Below are 19,292 nucleotides of genomic sequence, written 5' to 3'. Positions count from 1 at the left end.
TTCTGTTAAAGGGATATCTTATAACTAACCATAATAGTCTCATTTTGAGGATGTGCCTAAAGTATTCTGCACGTTTACATTTCTAAATGCAGATCCGAACATTCCTTTATAGAGATGGTATTGAGTACTGTACACTCAGTTGTGAGCTGGATTCAAGTCCATCTGATTTGTGTCCACCATTCTAAACTTTTCCTTGCACCCCCCCTCATCATCCCACAAATATAAAGTTTAGCCTTACAGACATCAGTCAGTGGACCCAGGAAATAATTGAATATTAAACAGGAGCCATAAAAAGTTATAAAGTCTATTAATTTTAGCAGAGAATGGGCGTGTTGGTGGGCACATGCCTAAGGAAATATTTGGCCTAATAAAGAAGATACCTAAGTTGCTTCTTTATTTTTGGTGAGCTCCCTTCTAAATCAGTCACCTATATTGTCACAAGGAGCTTCCTGCTTAGTAAGTAAAAATAATTGCCAAATAATTTAGCAGAAATTTCCTTGTAATTTTATTTCCTGAGCTTTACTGGAATCAGATTAGAAAAATCTGTCCTTTTTTCCCCCAAGACTCACTTGGAAAAAATAGATAATTTCTGAACCAAGTACAAGGGAGCTCACCCATGACTAGTCCTGTTTCTCTTCCATCCAAAATCCATGACTAACTATATTCCTTCTTGAAAAATACTACTAAAATGGAATTGCTGGAAAGTGTAATGTTTTCATTTGTAACACACCACAGAAAGGGTTTAAGTTAAAGATTATAGTTTACATAGGGAGGGGATCATTTTTAAACACAAGGTGACTATTATTATCATAATATTTTCAGCTAAGTTGTTAGAAATACATGGGAGGAATTATTTGGATTAAGAAAACCGATTAAAATTGGAGTACATTTCAGCCAAATTTAGGAAGTCAAATGTTATTGTAAATTTGCTCTTATTTGGGCAAGGATTTAAACCAGGTAATAAATGTTTTCATCTATTAGCAGTGTTGAATTGATGAAATGCAAGGACACATAATTTTGCAGCTTTTGCAATAATAATAGTCTTGCATGGCAAAGAGTGTGAGGTTTCAATAAGCACATAACAGGCTTTCAACTAGAAAATCTTAATTTGGGGGGAAAAATCTGGCCTAGATAATTTGGGTTTGAAAACATTTACTAAAGTTCTATTTTTTAACATCTGTAATTACAGTTTTGTAATATTTGTAAGAATTTTATGGAGAAATCCTAACAGTAAATGAAATAAAATTTGTGCTGTCAATGCATGGGGAACTCTTAGCTGCATGGAGCAGTCTTAGCTGTTTGGATCTATCTCTAGATCCATTTTTTTTTCAAGGAAATGATAGGATACTATATTTTCCCTGTGACATATCTAATTTGTTCCCAGTGAATGCAGTGGAAAGGATAAAAATAGCAAACTTTCATTGTATTGCATAGCAGTAGAGAACTAGAATAATTTTGCCAGCAGATAATACAATATTGACTTTGTGTTCTAAAATATTTTTAATTAGACATTACCCTAAAATCCTAGTTCAAATCTACCTTTTCTTTTGTAAAAGGCAATTTAGCCAGGATACATTGATAAAAAAAGTATAGAATAAAAAGCAGAAATTAGTTTTGATCATGTGCTATATAATTCTGCTGCTCTATGAATTGAGGAAAGATTCATGTATTTAATAGATTGTGTTTAATAGATTGAAAGGATTATTACAGAGAAATAGTATTTTGTAATGTATATTAGATGATCAACAGCACCTTGCTAGTAAAATAGGAGGAAAATATTAAAATTGGCCACTGGAGAGAAATTGTAAGAGTAATAGGCCAATTCTAAAGAATTTTTAGTTTCCTAAAACTAAATTTCAGTCAAGAGACAAACGTTAGCAACTCAACAGTTACTAGAATAATTCAATAATTCTTTTTTGCAGATGCTGCTTCAAATGGAAAACCTTCATAATGAATATTCAACATTAGACATTCTTTCGATTTTAAAACCAGTTATACTATTTACTAAAAGAAATCCTAAATATCACTATTATTCCCATAGAAACTCCACAATATTCTTTTCTGCATTGCCTCACAACAGTTTCCTCTTTCAACAAATGTTTTATCACTTTTATTTTATTTTATTTTTAAATTTATTCACCCTTCTGAAGGCCCCTTGTATAGCCTAGTTTACCTACTTCCAAAATACTTTAAAATGTCCATAAAAATTACTTTGCAATATCTTTGCCTTAACCATTCCTTATTCTCCTTAACTACATTGTTTGCAACTATATTTTTACTGTATACGTAACATACAGTATCATTCTCTCATTCTCACTTTTTGCTCCAATCTTTTCCTTATATGCATTTCTTTTTTATCCACAATCACAATCAAATATATAAAGAAGTGACTTAAAGCTCGCATCACAAGTATAAACTAATTTAGTAACTCTTCACCCTCTCTAAAGTTATTCTTATCTATAACAAATCAATTAAGCATAATCTTTTCAGTCCTGGTATCATCAGAAATATCATTAAAAAGTTACTAGAAGTATCAACACATCTTATTTTAACCTTGATCAAATAAACTAGTTTTGCATTATTTCCTTTTACTTCTAACAGGATTTATATTTAATTCATTCAAATATTGTCATAGGATTTGACTTCATTTCTCTTTTTTCCTATTGCACAGAGTTCTTCAAGGCTTTAACAACCCTCTTTTTGTAAACCCAGTAAGGGAAAAAAAATCCAGGTCATTCTCTTGGTTTCTCATTTGTATTTTCATTTTAAATTTATATTCTCTAGGACTGTCAGTTATAAATCCATTTTCAATGCCATCAGTATCCTGTCATTTTTTTTTCTTTTACATCTGATATTTCTTTAATAACAACTTTTGGACATAGTCCATCCATAGAGGCAGACATCATTACTGACATTGTTAATATTATGGCTATTATTTTCTGATTTCATTCTTCAAAAGTCTCTTTCAATATTTTAATTGTTAGAACATTTGCACTACATCTTGCAGACTTGTATAACTTTCTTCTACCTAAAATCTGTAGTCCTCTCTAGTGCCCATTTTTGAAATCATGAAATTATTTGTGTTATGTTTTGTAAAAACCAAAACAGGATCTATTTCCCCTTAGAAACTGTTTTTAATTTTATAATTAATTTGAAAGTCTTATTTTAAAAGTTTCAGTAATTCCAATTTTATCTGGATGCTTAGTCCATTTATAACTTTCTAGAATCAAAATCTTATTTAGCTTTTTATTGTTTATTTCAGATTTCAATTATTTTTTTCTTTCATTCAGGATGAAAGGCAGTCTCACCTAGCATTTATAAAGTTATTTTTATTTATTTATTTATTTGTCACAACAGTATATATAAGCATAAGCATGAAATAACTATACAATATATAAGTATATATATAATCATAAGTATGTAATAACTATATTAATTGGATATAATGAAAGGAAACATTAGGACAGGAATAGTAGGCACACTTGTGCTCTTATGCACGCCCCTTACAGACCTCTTAGGAATGGGGTGAAGTCAATAGTAGACAGTTTTTGGTTAAAGCTTTAGGGATTTTGGGAAGAGACTACAGAGTCTGGTAGTGTATTACAAGTATTAACAACTCTGTTATCGTTAATAGTTATCGTTCCAAAGCACTCTGTTAGCTTAAAAATGAGAATTTCCAAAAGTACTTTGCTAGAAAGGTTTGCAAGCTTAGTACCCTTTAAAAGACTCCGCCATGATTGCAAGCAAAATGACTAACCTCTTTGTCTTTCTGCACTTAAACACCATGGAAAGCTGCTGTCCTGTGATCTGTTTACAAAGTGCAGCTGTCTGGAGCACAGGTAGACGATCTGCCCTCTCTTAATCCAGAGAGGTTCTTAGGAACCACTTTATACACCAGTTCCTTGGTTTTTGTTGTGGTTGTCAAGTCCACTTGTTAGTTCCATCTTTGGTTCCGCTGAAGTCCATAACTTCAGCCTCAATCAGACCTATTATCTTTCTCTAACCCTCACAGATACACAACTATATCTTTTTTTTAAAGATTTCTTCTCTCTCATTGCAAACTGCAGGATATGGAATACTGAATTTAAATTACAGGAAAGCAGATTGCAATTGAACATTAGAAGGGGGAAAAAACCTGCCCAACTGTGGAACCAATTACCTAGAGAGGTAGGGGTTTCCTACTTCATGAGAGGTAGGGGTTTCCTACTTCATGTTTAAATAAAGGCTAGAAAACCATTTAAGGAAGATATTTTCACTTGGATTCCTGACCTAGGCCCCTTCCAATATATGACTGGGTAATTATTAGTGATCTGTTCAATTCCAGTTCCAGCCCCTGGTTAGCAGATAATGATCAGACTAGAAATAGCTTCTTCTTTCCCAGTTAAAACAAACAAATTCAGTGCTCAGCAAAGCTGGGCCAGCTGGCTGAAAATGTGCTTTCACTGCCTATTTCGAACATGAATTGTCCATAAGATATACCCTATTTTCCCCCCAAATAAGACATTCCCTGATAATAAGCCCAATCGGGCTTTTGAACTCATGGCAGTAAGGCCAAGCACTTATTTCAGGATTCAAAAAAAAGATAAGACAGGGTTTTATTTTCGGGGAAACACGGTATCTATTCACTGAATTATGCTGAACTTCAGCTACTGTCTTAATAATTTCTTTTGGTTTTAATTGCTTAAAACTGATCCATTCCCTCTTTTATTTGTTTTTTTTTAATAGCCTAGCAATGTAGATGTAACATTCAATCTGGTTGTTTTTTTTTTTAATGTGAATTAGAAATCTAGCCAGAAGTCTGGAAAATACATTAGGAGGATTGGAAACCAAAACAACAGATATCTGCATGTTGAACGGTTGAAGTTTGTTCCACTCCATTAGGGTTTGGGTTTTGCAACTGATAATTATGTGAGTAACAGATATTTGAATAGACACTGTACATCATTTTCCACATTATGAATTGTGAATATATGTGTGCGCATTTTGTTTTGTGACTTAAACCAACAGAAAAAATTTCAGAATGAGACAGCTGTGAGATGAAATCCCACCATAACCACTAAAACTGCCAGAGAAAATTGAATGCTTGAGGTTAGCTACCTATCTAGTTCATACTAGGGAAAGATTATTTCAACAGGTGCGAAAGAAATCTAACTAAACCAAAGACATCTATGACCCCGGCAGTTGTTCAGCCATTATAACCATGATTCCAACAAGTACTTTGAGTTATTTGATGGTTTACGTTCATGTCTGGGAATTGCTTTACAAACTTGTTTTGCAATAGCATACTTCTTCCTCCCTTACATCAATATCTAGTACCAAAACCCATGCTGTCATGACCTTTAACTCACTGAAATGGTGCATCATGGGGTGACAATTTTTGAACCAAGGTACCTCAGAATAGAGTAACTTATAGAATGTGTCCAAAATCTGGACCTAGCTCCTGTTGCCCATGAGTGGGCAAAAGAGTGCTCTTTTGTCTAATGATGCAATGAATTGCTTTTATAATACTTGAAGGTACTCATCATGCGTAAAAACCTAGAAGATTGAGCAAATGTACAGATTATCTGTCATACACTTCTTTATTATTGCTCAAAAGAGAATAGATCCATTTATATCATTTGTTGCCAAATATTATGGAAATCTGTGTCCTTTTCCTGCTGACTTATTTCCTCTTATTTTGAATTCCTTGAACTAGTATTAGAATGACCTTGGTTAACCCACATTTTACTTGGTATAATATTCAGACAGTGGTTTCCAGTGAAGATAATTATCAGTTTTTACGACTTCCAAATTGTTAATCTGAATCCTGAAGGATCTAAATCATTGCTATTTTCCAAGGACTACTTGTTCTTGTTTAGAATTGTTCCATGCTGGTTTTGATGATTAAAAAAAAACCCCTGTGACAGTCTCCCTTTTTAATAAGGTGATGTAGATGGATGCAAGAGATTCTCCACCACATCATACTTGAGTGGATCATTTTTCTAGTGCAGTAAGAAGTTTCTAACAAGATTTTTTATCCATTGAATTTTTTCAAAATTGATTTTCTGTGATGACATTATGTGAACACCTAGCTGTCTGGAGGAGACTGTAATGCTGGGAAAGGTAAAAGGAAAGAGCAGGACAACTATCAGCAAGGTGGATGCATTCAATTAAAGTCATGATGGAAGCACAGTTGGAAGACCTGAAGGTTAGGGACAGGTCATCATGAAGAAAATCTATTTGGTCACTAAGAGCCAGCAATGCCTTAATGGCATATAATCAATCTATAAATCAATTTGGTGTAGTGATGAAAGTGGTAACCTAGAAACCAGAAAACTAGGACTTCTTTTGAGTGGTGACTTCTCAGTCCAACTCATCTCACAGGAAAGTTGTTGTGGAGAAAATGGGAAGCAAGAAGTATATTCTCCACCTTGAGTTGACCAGTACCCACAATATTGGCTGAAAAAGTTGAGTTCAGAAACATATTTCTGCATGTTTCCCATCCATCCTCTCTTAATTTAAATCCTTTGCGTATTATTGAAAAAAATCTGGGAATAATAACTTGGACGAAAGGAGAACTTTTTTTTTTGATAAATTACACCAGGGGTTTCAAACTCAAATCCCAGGGGCCGGATCCAGATCTGGCCCATGGGGCTGTCCTGGAAACAGCAAGGACAAGGTACCTCTGCTAGCAAAAACGGAGCTTGGGAGCCTGTTTTCTCTGGCAGAGCGCTTGGGCCACTACAGGTATGCTGATACGACTGGTGTCGAGCTCGCCACACCCACCCTAGCCATGCCCACTCCATCCCCCTTAGGTCAGACACAACCCTAATTGTGCAATTGCAAACCTTCAATGAAATCGAGTTTGACACCCCTGAATTACATAGTGTAAACATCACTACACTAACTATATCTTTCTTATATAACTGATAGTAATAATTTAATCCTTTGCATATGAACGAACATGGAATTGACTTTGTACATAACTCAGACATTGACATGACATTTTTGTGCATAATTAGGCTACAGGAATGGAGAAGCAGCCAACACTTCATTAAATTATGCACAGATGAAATCTAAGATAAGAATGTCTGAAAATGCACTACTATATTCATTCAGAGAATGCCTGAATGATCTGTGTGTGGTCTTTTTACATTATAATGCCAAAAAAGTTCTCTCATCCTCAGATTTATTAGTGTTGTGCAAAAAAACATATTATTATTGTAATAGAGGTGTTCAGAGTATGCTATATTTGATTTATTTTATAGTTGCCAGCATATACTGTAATTGCACCTATTTCTCCCCATTGATCCTGGTTGTAATTGTTGTCTTTATTTCCCTTTTTATTATTTTATGTGGCTAATCATTGACCAAATAAATAAATAAGTAAAGCTATCCTCGGAAGGAATAAGTAAATAAACCTAAGCTAAGATGCTGATAACTTATCAGAATAATAGCGGGAATCCAATTCATTGGGTTTGTGACTCTAGATTGTTACCTGGGATTGATTGTATCCAGATGCATAATGTCAGGGAAGATACATGCACCTTACTGAAGCAAACCATATTAGACACAGGTGTGAGTTGTTCCTGTTTATGTGCTGATGTTTGTTGTTTGTCTATATGAAACTTTGGAGAAAAAACTCAGTTGAACAACTCTGGGGTTAAGGATCAAAGATCCATATATTTCTCTTTTGAGTCCTTATTGTCATACAAAACATAGATTTTAAAGCAACATGTACAAAAAAACCCTCCCCCCCCTTTTTTTTTTGAAAGATTGCTAAACCTTGGAAAGAAATGTTAAACAATAAGATAAATTATCGTGTGTTTTTTGTTTCTTTAAAACAATCACAGATATATAAGGAAATGGAATGCAATTAATTCTTGAATGAACCCAGGTGAAACTGATGTGGACCAGAAACAACATGAGCCATCCCTCCCTGTCTTTAAAACCTTACAAATCAGGAAACTGGCTGGAGTAATAAGTGATTATTACTCCAGCAGGCGATTTAGAACAAGGTTTTTAAAAGCTGAATAGCTTACCGAGATGCCCTTTTGAAAAGGGAATACCCAGTAAAACCACATTCTCACTAAGATTGCCAGGATCAGATCCTTTCTAGAGTGCTATGCACATATAATTGAAAATAAGATTCCAAGAAAGCAAGATTCCCCGATGTACCTTATATATTTTGACAAAGCAGGAAGTTGCTTAAAACCATATCCCACAAGCTGGAAGAGCTTGTACCCCTTCTGGTTCCTTCATATGAGTAAAGTCAGCTTTGCCTTATCTGGTGCCTTCCAGGAGTTGGCTTGTGCTGATAGGATTGGATCAGTTATCCCATATATAACTTTAACATAATATATTATTAAGTCATTATAGTTCATCCACAGCACAGGCAGTTTGGGACAAAATGTCTCCTGATCAGTGTCATTTATGTTTGAGTTCCTCCTATGTTTAAATATCCCTGGGAACACTTCCAAATACAGGGCAGTCCACATCATTTAAGAGTCCAGCCAAATCGCTGGTGTTTAATCCCTTTTTATTCCCCCTCCCAAATTAACCTTCTTCAAACACCATGTGTAGTTCCAGCAAATGGTAACCACTGTCAATTGCTGGATACTGTCCCCTTCCAGGCATCTTATGAGCTAATTTTATATGCAGAGTTGCTGTTGAAAATGCTACAACCTATGTGATTGGCTGATGGCCCTTCCTGAAAGGGCTACCTTGGAACTGTATTTTATTCCCCTGCAGATCAGATAAATATTTATAACTTTCTGAGATATCTTCATATTTCAAACAAAACTGTAATACTGTGTTAGGAATGTTCCTCTTTTCCTTTTATTGGCCCCTTTCTCTTCCCTCCCCACAAATCCACAAAGCCACAGATGCTTCATTACACTGATGTCAGTTGTGCTACAAGGTCCAGCTGTTTGTAGACGTTGCTAGAAAGTTCAAACCTAGTGTGTTAGACTGTAAATGCACATTGTGTTTATCATCATCGTATTACAGATCCCAGTAAGTGTAATTTTAATGGGGGTTCAGTAAGTTTAAAAACCCCAAGAGCATTTAATCTTCCTCTTAGTGCTCTTTTAATTGCAGTTTCCCCTGTTGTTTCTTTCCCAGAGCCAGTTCAAAGGATTCTGACTCCCTTACAAATCTTCCCCCTCCTTCTGTGATTTTTGGAAAAAGCAGAGCATTTTCTTAGTAAGACAATATGTATTTTAAGTAAAGACGTCTGAGTGGAAATATGCCTTTGTCCACATCTACACATCGTCAAGTCCTCATTTAACTTCACGCTTCCCTGCCAGACCACTGAAATCGTCTGTTCTGGATTCAGTGGTATTATATGTCATGACATGTTACATGGAACTGATTTAAAGATTAATACAAAAATAGAGTCCTTTACTACATGCATAGGGAAGTGTCAGGAGAGTAGTGTAAAAGAATATTGAGTTACACTTCTGAAACATGTCATTGTCCACAAGGCCATCTCCTTTTCAACCTGGAAAAGAATGGCCTCAGAGGAGCTTTATATATCAGATGAAGTGACTCAACTAATGATATAGGCAACTTGTTAGTGTGTGGGGGGGGAGGGGGGGATATGTTTCAGCCTATTTATTACATGTAATGAAACCACAGATAGTAAGATCTTGTGGGGAAACAAAGTCATTTAAGGAAGAAGTGCATCTGCTATCTTGCCCATTCATAAAGCACTCAAAAAGTACTAAAGATGTGTTCCTCCAAATGGAACCCCTCCCCCAAACTTGTGGATGCATGGAACTCTTTCAGTAGTGATGTTTAGTTTGTAATTTACCCACTGCAAATGTGGAAAACATGGGTTTGGAACTTGAATAATAAGGGCCACCTATTGTGCAAAAAAAAAAAACTTATTTTAGAAATATGAAAATAATTATTTCAAAAAGATGCTTGTGATTAAACATCCTTATGGGTCAACATAGAGACTAATAATGCAGTTGTCTGCTTCAGACATATTCTAAGGGATTTCATTCCCTATCGCCTTGCCCTACACCATCCTTACTAAGAGAAGAGGAGGAATGTCTATGGAGATACTTAGCCATCCAGGTCATGGTTGTTCCAAGGTGCTTTCAAAAAGGTTTTTACCACTTCCAAAGTGCTAATCTGAATCTTAAAAGATCTAAATCAGGGGTGTCAAACTCACATAATCACGGCGGGATCATGTGATATATTGGAACTTTTTTCCCCTTCGCTAAACCAGGCGTGATGCATCCAGCCTGTGGGCCAGGAGTTTTTTAGCCTTGATCTAAATCATTACTGTTTTCCAATGACTATTTGTTCTTGTTTAGAATTGCTCAGCTGGTTAAAAGAGGCTTAAAAAAAAACCCCTGTGGACAGACTCCCCTTTTTTCTACAGTGATGCAGATGGATACAAGAGATTCTCCACCACATCATTCAAAATATTCAAGTGGAACATTTTTCTACTACAATCACTGGGTTTTTTTTAAGCTTTCTGGGATTTCTTAAAATTGATTTTCTGTGATGACATCATACGAACCTAGCTTTTTGAAAGCACCTATAGGAAAAGAGGAGGAACAAATCCTGTTCTGCAAAGTTAATTCAAATAACATTGAAATGAACCCATGCTTGTATATCTGCATATCTGCATTAGGGGCTGGAAGGAGTCAATCTTGGCTGGATTGTGCTCACATTTTAAAATGTAGGATGTTGGATGAAATTTTGCAGAATAAAATTTACTTCATATTTAATTAGTAAAGAGGAAAAAAAGAGATAGGTAAGTAGCTGCCTAAGTTGGGTTAAATCAATCCATGACCAGAATCAAGTTTCCACAAATAATTTTATTGTATTATTCTACAAATAATTATCTCAGGATGATGGAAATCAAAATATAGGAGGTGAAGAATGAACCTTCCTATGTTTACTTCTCCTTCCAAGTTCTATAGGAGCATGACATTTTGGCCCATGTTTGATTCTTTGTTTGTTTCCTCTTAGTGATTATTATATTAATTATTTATTCTTTGCCAACAGGTCCTTTGTTATCCAACAGATTCAAAATAGCAACCTCTTCATGGTAGTAGTAAGTAATGAATGTGATTGTGAGTCAGTTTCACCAATTACCATGGAACCAATAGAAATAAGATATATCCTTTTCTTCTACAATGATGTTAATGTCATACGTTTGGACGCAAACATTTAGCAGATAGTTAATTAGCACTTAGTGAAACAATTTGGAATTAGTTAAAAGTTAAATCAGTGCTTTAACCCAAACTATTGTTTGTTCAATTATTGCAAATAAAACGAAAATACAAATTTTGGATGTTAGTTAATTATGTAAACAAAGAGAATATCTTCAGGAGAAGTGAAGACATTAGAACATGGAGATGGAAAATTAGCTAATCTTTCACAATAGCAGCACACCAAGAATATTTTTTTTAGGAAATAACTTGTTTTCTTAATTTAACGATGCTTCCTTTATTAATGTCCAGGTGACTATGCTAGCGTGCCAGAGGTAGAGAACAGGAGTGGATTGGTGGGGTAATACAACTATTGTCAGATAATATAAGTGTCAAATGTTGGCCTAGATTGCTTTTTTAATTACTTTGAATGAGGCAAAATTCAGGATTTAAGCTATATCTTTAACTTCTGTGAACATAACGAATCCCTAAAATGTGAACGCTTAAAATCTCACAAGATTCGGAGACGTCCAGAATCTTGTCATGGATTTCATCCTGAGGTAAGAGCTTTATCCTAAAATAAAACAACTGCTTTCTTTCACTGGCCACGCTTCTCTAATTATATCCATTTCCATCAGTTTTTCATGTCTTATTTTTCTATTATTCCATTATCTTCTCTTGGTCTGAATAATATATATTCAGAACTAGATAGCCAAAATTATTTCTTTTGCCTTTGCTGTGAACATATGGTGCCTTTTTCAAATTCTTGCTGTATTTACATCTCTGCTTGTATAGCCTGATATTTCTCATCTCATGGTCTTCATTTGCCAGCTACATCAATTCTGGTATCCAAAAAGTAATCTACTACAACAATACATTCTACCATTTTTACCTATTACTATTCCACATGCCTCCCAAAACATGTATCTGGTGCCACATCTCTTCCTCACTTCCATCCTGCCTCAACCCCCACCCCCACCGAAACATTTCAAACAACTCCCTAGTTCTCATGAGCTATCACAACAAAATTAGCAACTAAATCTAAGCATATGTATGTTAATAATTTAGATTCAAGTTTTCCTGTAAATTTAACTACTGTTTTCCTCAGTTTCTGATTCTACTTAGATTCCAGTTGTAATGATGATAATTAGCAGATTGCCCATTTTATACACGAATTTGTTCTCTATATCCAATGCACTTAACATAGTTAGAACACTTGAATATTTCAGAGTAAATCAGAAATACAGGGCAAGTAAGAATAAACAAGTGTAATGATAACACTGTAATTTAACAAGGCTGCAGACATGATAAACCATGTAATCTTATAAACTGAATTCAAATTTTCCAAAAGTCTTAGCTAGGTTTTAGATCAGGGGTGTCCAACTCACATCGTCACCATGTCATCATCTGATGTACCATGACTTTTTTCCCCTTCGCTAAACCGGGTGTGGGCTTGGCCAGCACGTGACGCATTTGGTCTGTGGTCCGCGAGTTCAACACCCCTGGTTTAGATTGACTGCCCTTGCTCTCCTCTTTCCTTGGAAACTAGGTGGGTGGGGGATCAGGAAAAAAGTATTACTGGATGGAAAGCATCAACAATAGGACAATTCTCTTTAGTTATAATTGGACAATTATTGATTGGGCAGCAGGATTCCAAATGAATGGAAAGCCTGACCAGTGAGGCATAACTTCTAGCTAAAAGATGAGATCAGTGCTTCTGCTGCAGTTCTTCCATCTATACAGATTGCTATAGTTCCATTTTGCAAAAATACAAAAGAGGTACTGATGTGGCAAATCCTTAAGGAATGAGAAGATTTTCCCTTCAGAGGTTTGAGAAGGAACACGAAGCACATTGGAGAAATGGTTTTCTACTCCCAGCTTCTTACCAGCCTCTGCAGCTGTCTTTTATTTAAAAAAGAAAAACTGGGAAATTCCAAACTTAGAAAGTTCCATATGATATGATTAGGCATCAGAGGAATATCATTGGATTCCATGTTATTTTGGGCTATAGGTAATCCATGAAGTTGAATTAAGTCTTTCCCACAGTGCTGTAATTCAAGGTTTGTGGCCTTCATTTGTCTTGAATAGGCACCTACTGGTATTGTACAAGTCTTGATGATATTGAATCCTATCTAAGCAACTGATGATTTCTAAAATGTCCATGTATTTGAATTTTGTATCCACATCTGTTATATTTCCTCTGATTCTGTCTATTGATGAATGTCTATGGAGATTGTCAGTCATCCATGTCATGGTTGTCCCAAAGGTGCTTTTTCAAAAGGCAACTAAATTTTGTTTTTCCTAGAGAATGTTTTGCTTCTCATCCAACAAGCTTCTTCAGTTCTGACTGAATGGTGGAGGATGGAAGATTTATATTCTTATTCTAATGACCAGATGACTACAAGGGATATAAATCCTTCCATCCTCCACCATTCGGTCAGAACCAAAGAAGCTACTTATTTGGATATCACTTCTAGATTTTGTGCTTGTGAAGAAAAAAAATGAAACTTTGATCTTGGTTTTGTTGATTAGAAAGATTTGCTGTTATAGAAATGGATAGCTATAAATTAATATGTAAAAGCAAAAAGTTGAGGTTGGAGTGTATTTATCTTTTACTGTGCTAGGAAGAGTTGGAAATCAATGCACCCTTTTCTTTTCTTTTTCTCTTCCCCCTTATATTTCACACTCCCTTTTCCCTTTCCCTTTCCTTCCCTTAATTTCCTATTTTCTTTTTTGTATTTTATACAATAAAAATAAAAAATGATTGGGAAAAAAAAAGAACTGAAGAAGCTTCTTGGATGAGAAGTGAAAACTTTTCAAGGAAAAATGAAGTCCGGTTGCCTTTTGAAAAAGCACCTTTGGTTCTATTGGTTGATTTATTTATTGAAATACAATTACCTTTTCCCCCTTCATCTGTATTTATTTTATCTCTAGGAGAATGCTAGAGAATGTGGTGGTGTTTCAGGCCTGAGTGCTAAGCCTACTCTCCTTGTGCTATCTCTGCTGTGGGTCATTTTCTCAAGGTGACACTGGCTGATCCATGATGGCCTGTTAAAATCTATGGATAAACTGTGAACTGAGAAATGGTGCAACTAGAAGACATGAAATAAGTCAAAACATCAGCATTTCATGATTTTAAACAATGGGATGATATAAACTCTAAATTATGTAAATAAAAGACATTTATCTTTTCTTTTTTTTTTTTTTTGCACATCATGCAAATATGGATTTGCCATACAATAATCACCATTCATCAAGAACAGAGCCTCTTCAGTAGATAGATACAAATGGTCATTACGTTCCGCTTTACCCCATGGAAACAATTTAAAACTCTGTACTTTTTAAATAAAGTATATTAAAACTGAAATGTTTTAGTGGATGATTTATCTGACATGGCCATTAATTGTATTTAACTATAAATAAATATTTTATTTATACTTATTTAAATATGTATGTGTTTATTTATGCGACCAGAGAAAGATATTAAGAGAAGATAACACTGAGCGTAATCAAATGGGCTTCGACTAAATTTTAATAAAGATAAGTGGGACTCCATAGCAGAAGAAGTAGATGGGAAAAGAAGCTCATGATGGGAGAGAGTTCCTAAAGAAAGAGATGCTAATTGCAAATTATTCCAGTGAGAAGGGCAAAAAATGGGGAATATGTCATCCAGTGATGATACAGGGGGTGAAAAGGAAAGGAAGTGGTAAGAGTGTTAGGCTGTAAAGAAGAATTATAGGCAGAATTATAATTTTAGAAGTGCTGTTTAGAAAGTAAAATTTCTGAATAAGGCCAGGTGAGTGAATAATGAAAAGGTAGAAAAACAGCAATCTATTAGCTCTTCACTGAGGACAGCAAAATGTGAAAAGATAAATGTATCAGAAGACAGAATAGACTTTTTAAGAAAATTTTTTGCCACCCCAAAGGTATCTCAATTTTTGATGGAACGACTCTTTTTATTATATTGTGGGAATACAGAGTATGTACTTTTAGCAAAGCTGTAATATCCCCATGACATTCTGATTAGCAAGCTAATTACATGTGGCTGGATGACCTGTCAAGTAAATGAATACCAAGCTGGTTTTAAAGTTATACTCAAAGAATACTCATCAATGGTTCCTCATTAGATTGGACAGAAGTATCAAATGAAGTGCTATAAGAATCACTCTTCGGTTTTTCTGCTCTTCAATATTCAATATTCTTCAATGTGGTTTGAATAAAAAGGTGAAAAGACTGCTCAGATTTCCAAAAATCACAAAAATGGTTGGGATAATAGCTGAAAATACAAGAATTAAACTTCAAAACAATCATGAAAGGAACAGAGGAACAGAATGAAATATAATAGAAAAAGCGCAAAATTATTACTTATGAACCAAAAATCAAATGAACTGATATATAGGGTGCATGACTTAGCAACAATGATTGCCACAAAACAAAAACAGAAAGATCAGTGTGGTATGGCTGCATAGAAAGGAAATGCAAATTTAGAGAGCATTAACAATTGTACAGTTTCTAAATCTTGGAAAATAATTATTCAGAGAAACAAGTTGAGGTAAAGTTAATGAAGACAATCAAGAGACCAAAAATTAAGTCTAATGAAGAGTGACTGAATCAGCTACATTGATTATATGATAACACTTTTCCAATACTTACTAGGAACTGCTCTTTTTTGTTTCAGAGGGCAAGATCCAAAATAATGGAAGTTACAAATTAACAATGGGCAGATTTATTTTTTTTTTTTGAAGCTTGGGATAGCAACATATCTAGGTGTACAGATATTGTTCCTCTCCAAATTAGTAATTTGTATTGTTAAAGTACAAATGAAGTGATTTTTTGGGTTTTTATATTTCTAATATGCAGTCTTAGTTCAACAAGTTACACATTTCTACACCAAGCTTTTTTGCAGGTTTTTTGTGGCTTAAATCTTTTCTCTTGTACCTTACAGTACATGGATGCTATCCTCAATCACTGTTTTATTATGTTAACTCTTCCTTTAGGCACATTAGCAGTACTTTCATCTTCTCCTCTTACCTTACAAAAATGGAAGAAGATTTTTTTCCTTTTTCTGAACCTCGTGGGAAGACGTCACTTTGGTCATGTTTTCCAGGTCTGTCTTCTCCAGTTTAGGCCCAGTCCTTTCAGCATGGAGTCTGCTCTGAAGATCTTTCTTTCTGATTCTGCTTGTTCCTCATGAGTTCCTCAGTCATTTTCCCTCCTTCCTCCAGTGGCCCTCTCTCCCTCTGTCTTGTCTGCTTTCCACCAGTGATTTAAGTCTTCACTCCTTGATATATACAGCACTCCAGGTCACCCAGAAATATGCAGCAAAAACACAACTTTGCTTGACAAATCTGTTCCATATAAATGTGCAGTAGGAGACAGATGTTCATGCTCAAAGATGTCTTAATTAATTAAGAACCTTCTAGCTGAGTACATCACTCTTTTCATGCAAAATGCAAACAGACAAAAATTCTAACCTTGAAATCAATTACAATCCAGTCCAAGTACAGCAATTCAAACCCTTTGTCGACCAAACATTATGATTCTGCAACGTCTGCTAAATTGTTCAGTACTTCACATAGGTAAGACAATAGCTACTATAGATGTAAGCTCTCTAAATATGTCACATTGCTTATGGCCTCTATCTTCTATTTTCTCATATATCCTGAACTAAAATAACCTTCAGCCATGTCTCTTTTCAGTTGCCAGTAGTTATGTTCTTTCTTATTTTCAGACTTTTACTGAGTAGCCCAAATGTCTTTTACAGCTGTCTCCCCACACACACTCAAAAACCAATACAGACAGGACCCAAATTAATAACACATATAGAAGAATATGGAAAACTAGCAGGACTTAAAATTAATAAACTCAAAACAAAAGCATTAACAAAAAAACCTCACCAAGAATCAGAAGAAAGAATTGGAAGATAAAATGGTCATCCAAATGACTAAAAAAATGAAATACTTAGGAATATGGTTAACAAACGAAGGTTCATCGATTAAAGATGATAACTGTAATAAAATAATACTACAGATAAAGATTTTGAAATTTGAGAAAATTACAATTATCCCCCTTAGGAAAAATAGCATTTTGCAATGAATATTATTCTTGTTTCAAGTAGTACCCATAAAATCAGGGGGAAAAATTTATTTATTTATTTATTTGTCACAACAGTATATATAAGCATAAGCATGAAATAACTATACGATATATAAGCGTAAATATAATCATAAGTATGTAATAACTATATGAAATTGGATACAATAAAGGGAACATTAGGACAGGAACAGTAGGCACGTTGGTTACAGACCAACGTTGGTTACAGACCTCTTAGGAATCGGGTGAGGTCAATAGTAGATAGTTTTTGATTAAAGCTTTGGGGATTTTGGGAAGAGACCACAGAGTCAGGTAGTGCATTCCAGACATTAACAACTCTTTTTCTGAAGTCATATTTTCTACAATCAAGATTGGAGCTGTTCACATTAAGCTTAAATCTATTGTGTGCTCATGTATTGTTGCGGTTGAAGCTGAAGTAGTCTTCAAAAGGAAGGACATTGTAACAGATGATTTTATGAGTTAAACTCAGGTCCTGCCGAAGGCGGCAGAGTTCTAAATTTTCTAAACCCAGGATTTCAAGTCTGGTGGCATAAGGTATTTTGTTGTAATCAGAGGAGTGGAGAACTCTTCTTGTAAAATATTTCTGGACTCGCTCAATTGTATTAATGTCCGAAACGAGGTGTGGGTTCCAGACAGGCAAGCTGTATTCAAGAATTGGTCTAGCAAATGTTTTATATGCTCTGGTTAGTAGTGTAGTGTTTCTGGAGAAGAAGCTATGCAAGATTAAGTTTACAACTCTTAAAGCCTTTTTTGCGATGTAGTTGCAGTGAGCTTTGGCAGTTAGATCATTTGATATGAAAACTCCAAGGTCTTTAACGGGGTGGGGGTCGTATACAAGGTAATATCCATTGAGCTTGTATTTAGTGTTCAGATTATTTTTTACAATGTGTAAGACAGAGCATTTGCTGGTTGAGATTTGGAGTTGCCAAGTTTTTGACCATTCCGACACAAAGTCACAATTCTTTAAAGATCTAAATAAATTAATAGTGAACTATTTGGCAGGGAAAAAAATCAAGAATTAAAATACAACCATTACAAGATAGTGGGGAAAGAGGAGGTTTTGGACTTCCAGATTGGGAAACTTACTACGAAGCAACAACACTTATTTGGATCAAAGACTGGATGGAATTAAGAAATAAAAGAATCCTAAAATTAGAAGGGCACGATTTACAGAGAGGGTGGAATGCTTTTTTATGAGAAGGAAAAAATAGACAGCACAGTCACTTTCAGAGACACTATTAGAGATGCATTACTACAAACATGGCAAGGGATAAAAAAGATTAAAAAATGATTACAATAAAATTCCAGAATGGTTATCTACAATGGAGATGCTACTTTATCCAAATGTATTGGACATTGACAAAATTAAAAGATACAAGGATTTACTAAATAGTCAAAGTGAATTGAAAACAAGGCAAGAATTAAAAGAACAGGATACAGACATTGATTGGTAGCCTTACATGCAAATACAATCTAAATATAAGACAGATTCAATATAATACAGATTCCAAAGAGAAATACACAAATTAGATAAAATTCTTCAAGGCACAGAAGATAAATTGATAAAAAAAATTATAATTATTTATTAAGATATAAAATGGAAGAGGAGGTAGTTAAAGAAAATACGATAATTTGGGCAAAAAAAATTGGATATAACATTGAATTGGATAAATGGGAGAAATTATGGAATAAAAATTATAAACTGACAATGTCTGTATCCTATAAAGAAAATATGTACAAAATGTTCTATAGGTGGCACTTGCCACCAGCAAGATTGGCTAAAATGTTTCCCAATACCCCATCAACGTTCTGGAAATGCAAACAACAAAGGGGAATGTACTACCACATGTGGACGTGCCCCAAAGCAAAACAGTATTGGAGTAAAATTAGATTACAATTAGAAGAGATAACCAAACAACATATAGAGATGAAGCCAGAAATATTTTTATTAGGAATACTCCCAGGGTCTAATGAAAAAATAATACAATATTTAATCATCCATATTATCACAGCAGCAAGAATAATATA

General features: G+C 34.7%; 1 protein-coding gene across 1 annotated transcript in view; it reads left to right on the top strand.

Moving 5' to 3' along the window:
• Window positions 1-14,390, top strand: part of CACNA2D3 (calcium voltage-gated channel auxiliary subunit alpha2delta 3) — a 688,395-nt gene extending 674,005 nt beyond the window's left edge. The window contains exons 36-38 of the mRNA XM_058170578.1: window positions 11,005-11,117; window positions 11,628-11,710; window positions 14,085-14,390. Coding sequence (XP_058026561.1) covers window positions 11,005-11,117; window positions 11,628-11,710; window positions 14,085-14,177 — 289 coding nt within the window. The 3' untranslated portion in view covers window positions 14,178-14,390. The remainder of the gene's footprint in view (window positions 1-11,004; window positions 11,118-11,627; window positions 11,711-14,084) is intronic.
• Window positions 14,391-19,292: the final 4,902 nt, after the last annotated feature.

Source organism: Ahaetulla prasina, chromosome 2 (assembly GCF_028640845.1).
Source record: "Ahaetulla prasina isolate Xishuangbanna chromosome 2, ASM2864084v1, whole genome shotgun sequence".
NCBI lineage: Eukaryota > Metazoa > Chordata > Lepidosauria > Squamata > Colubridae > Ahaetulla > Ahaetulla prasina.
Note: the sequence above shows the minus strand (reverse complement) of the source record. Positions and strands in the feature narration are given on the sequence as shown.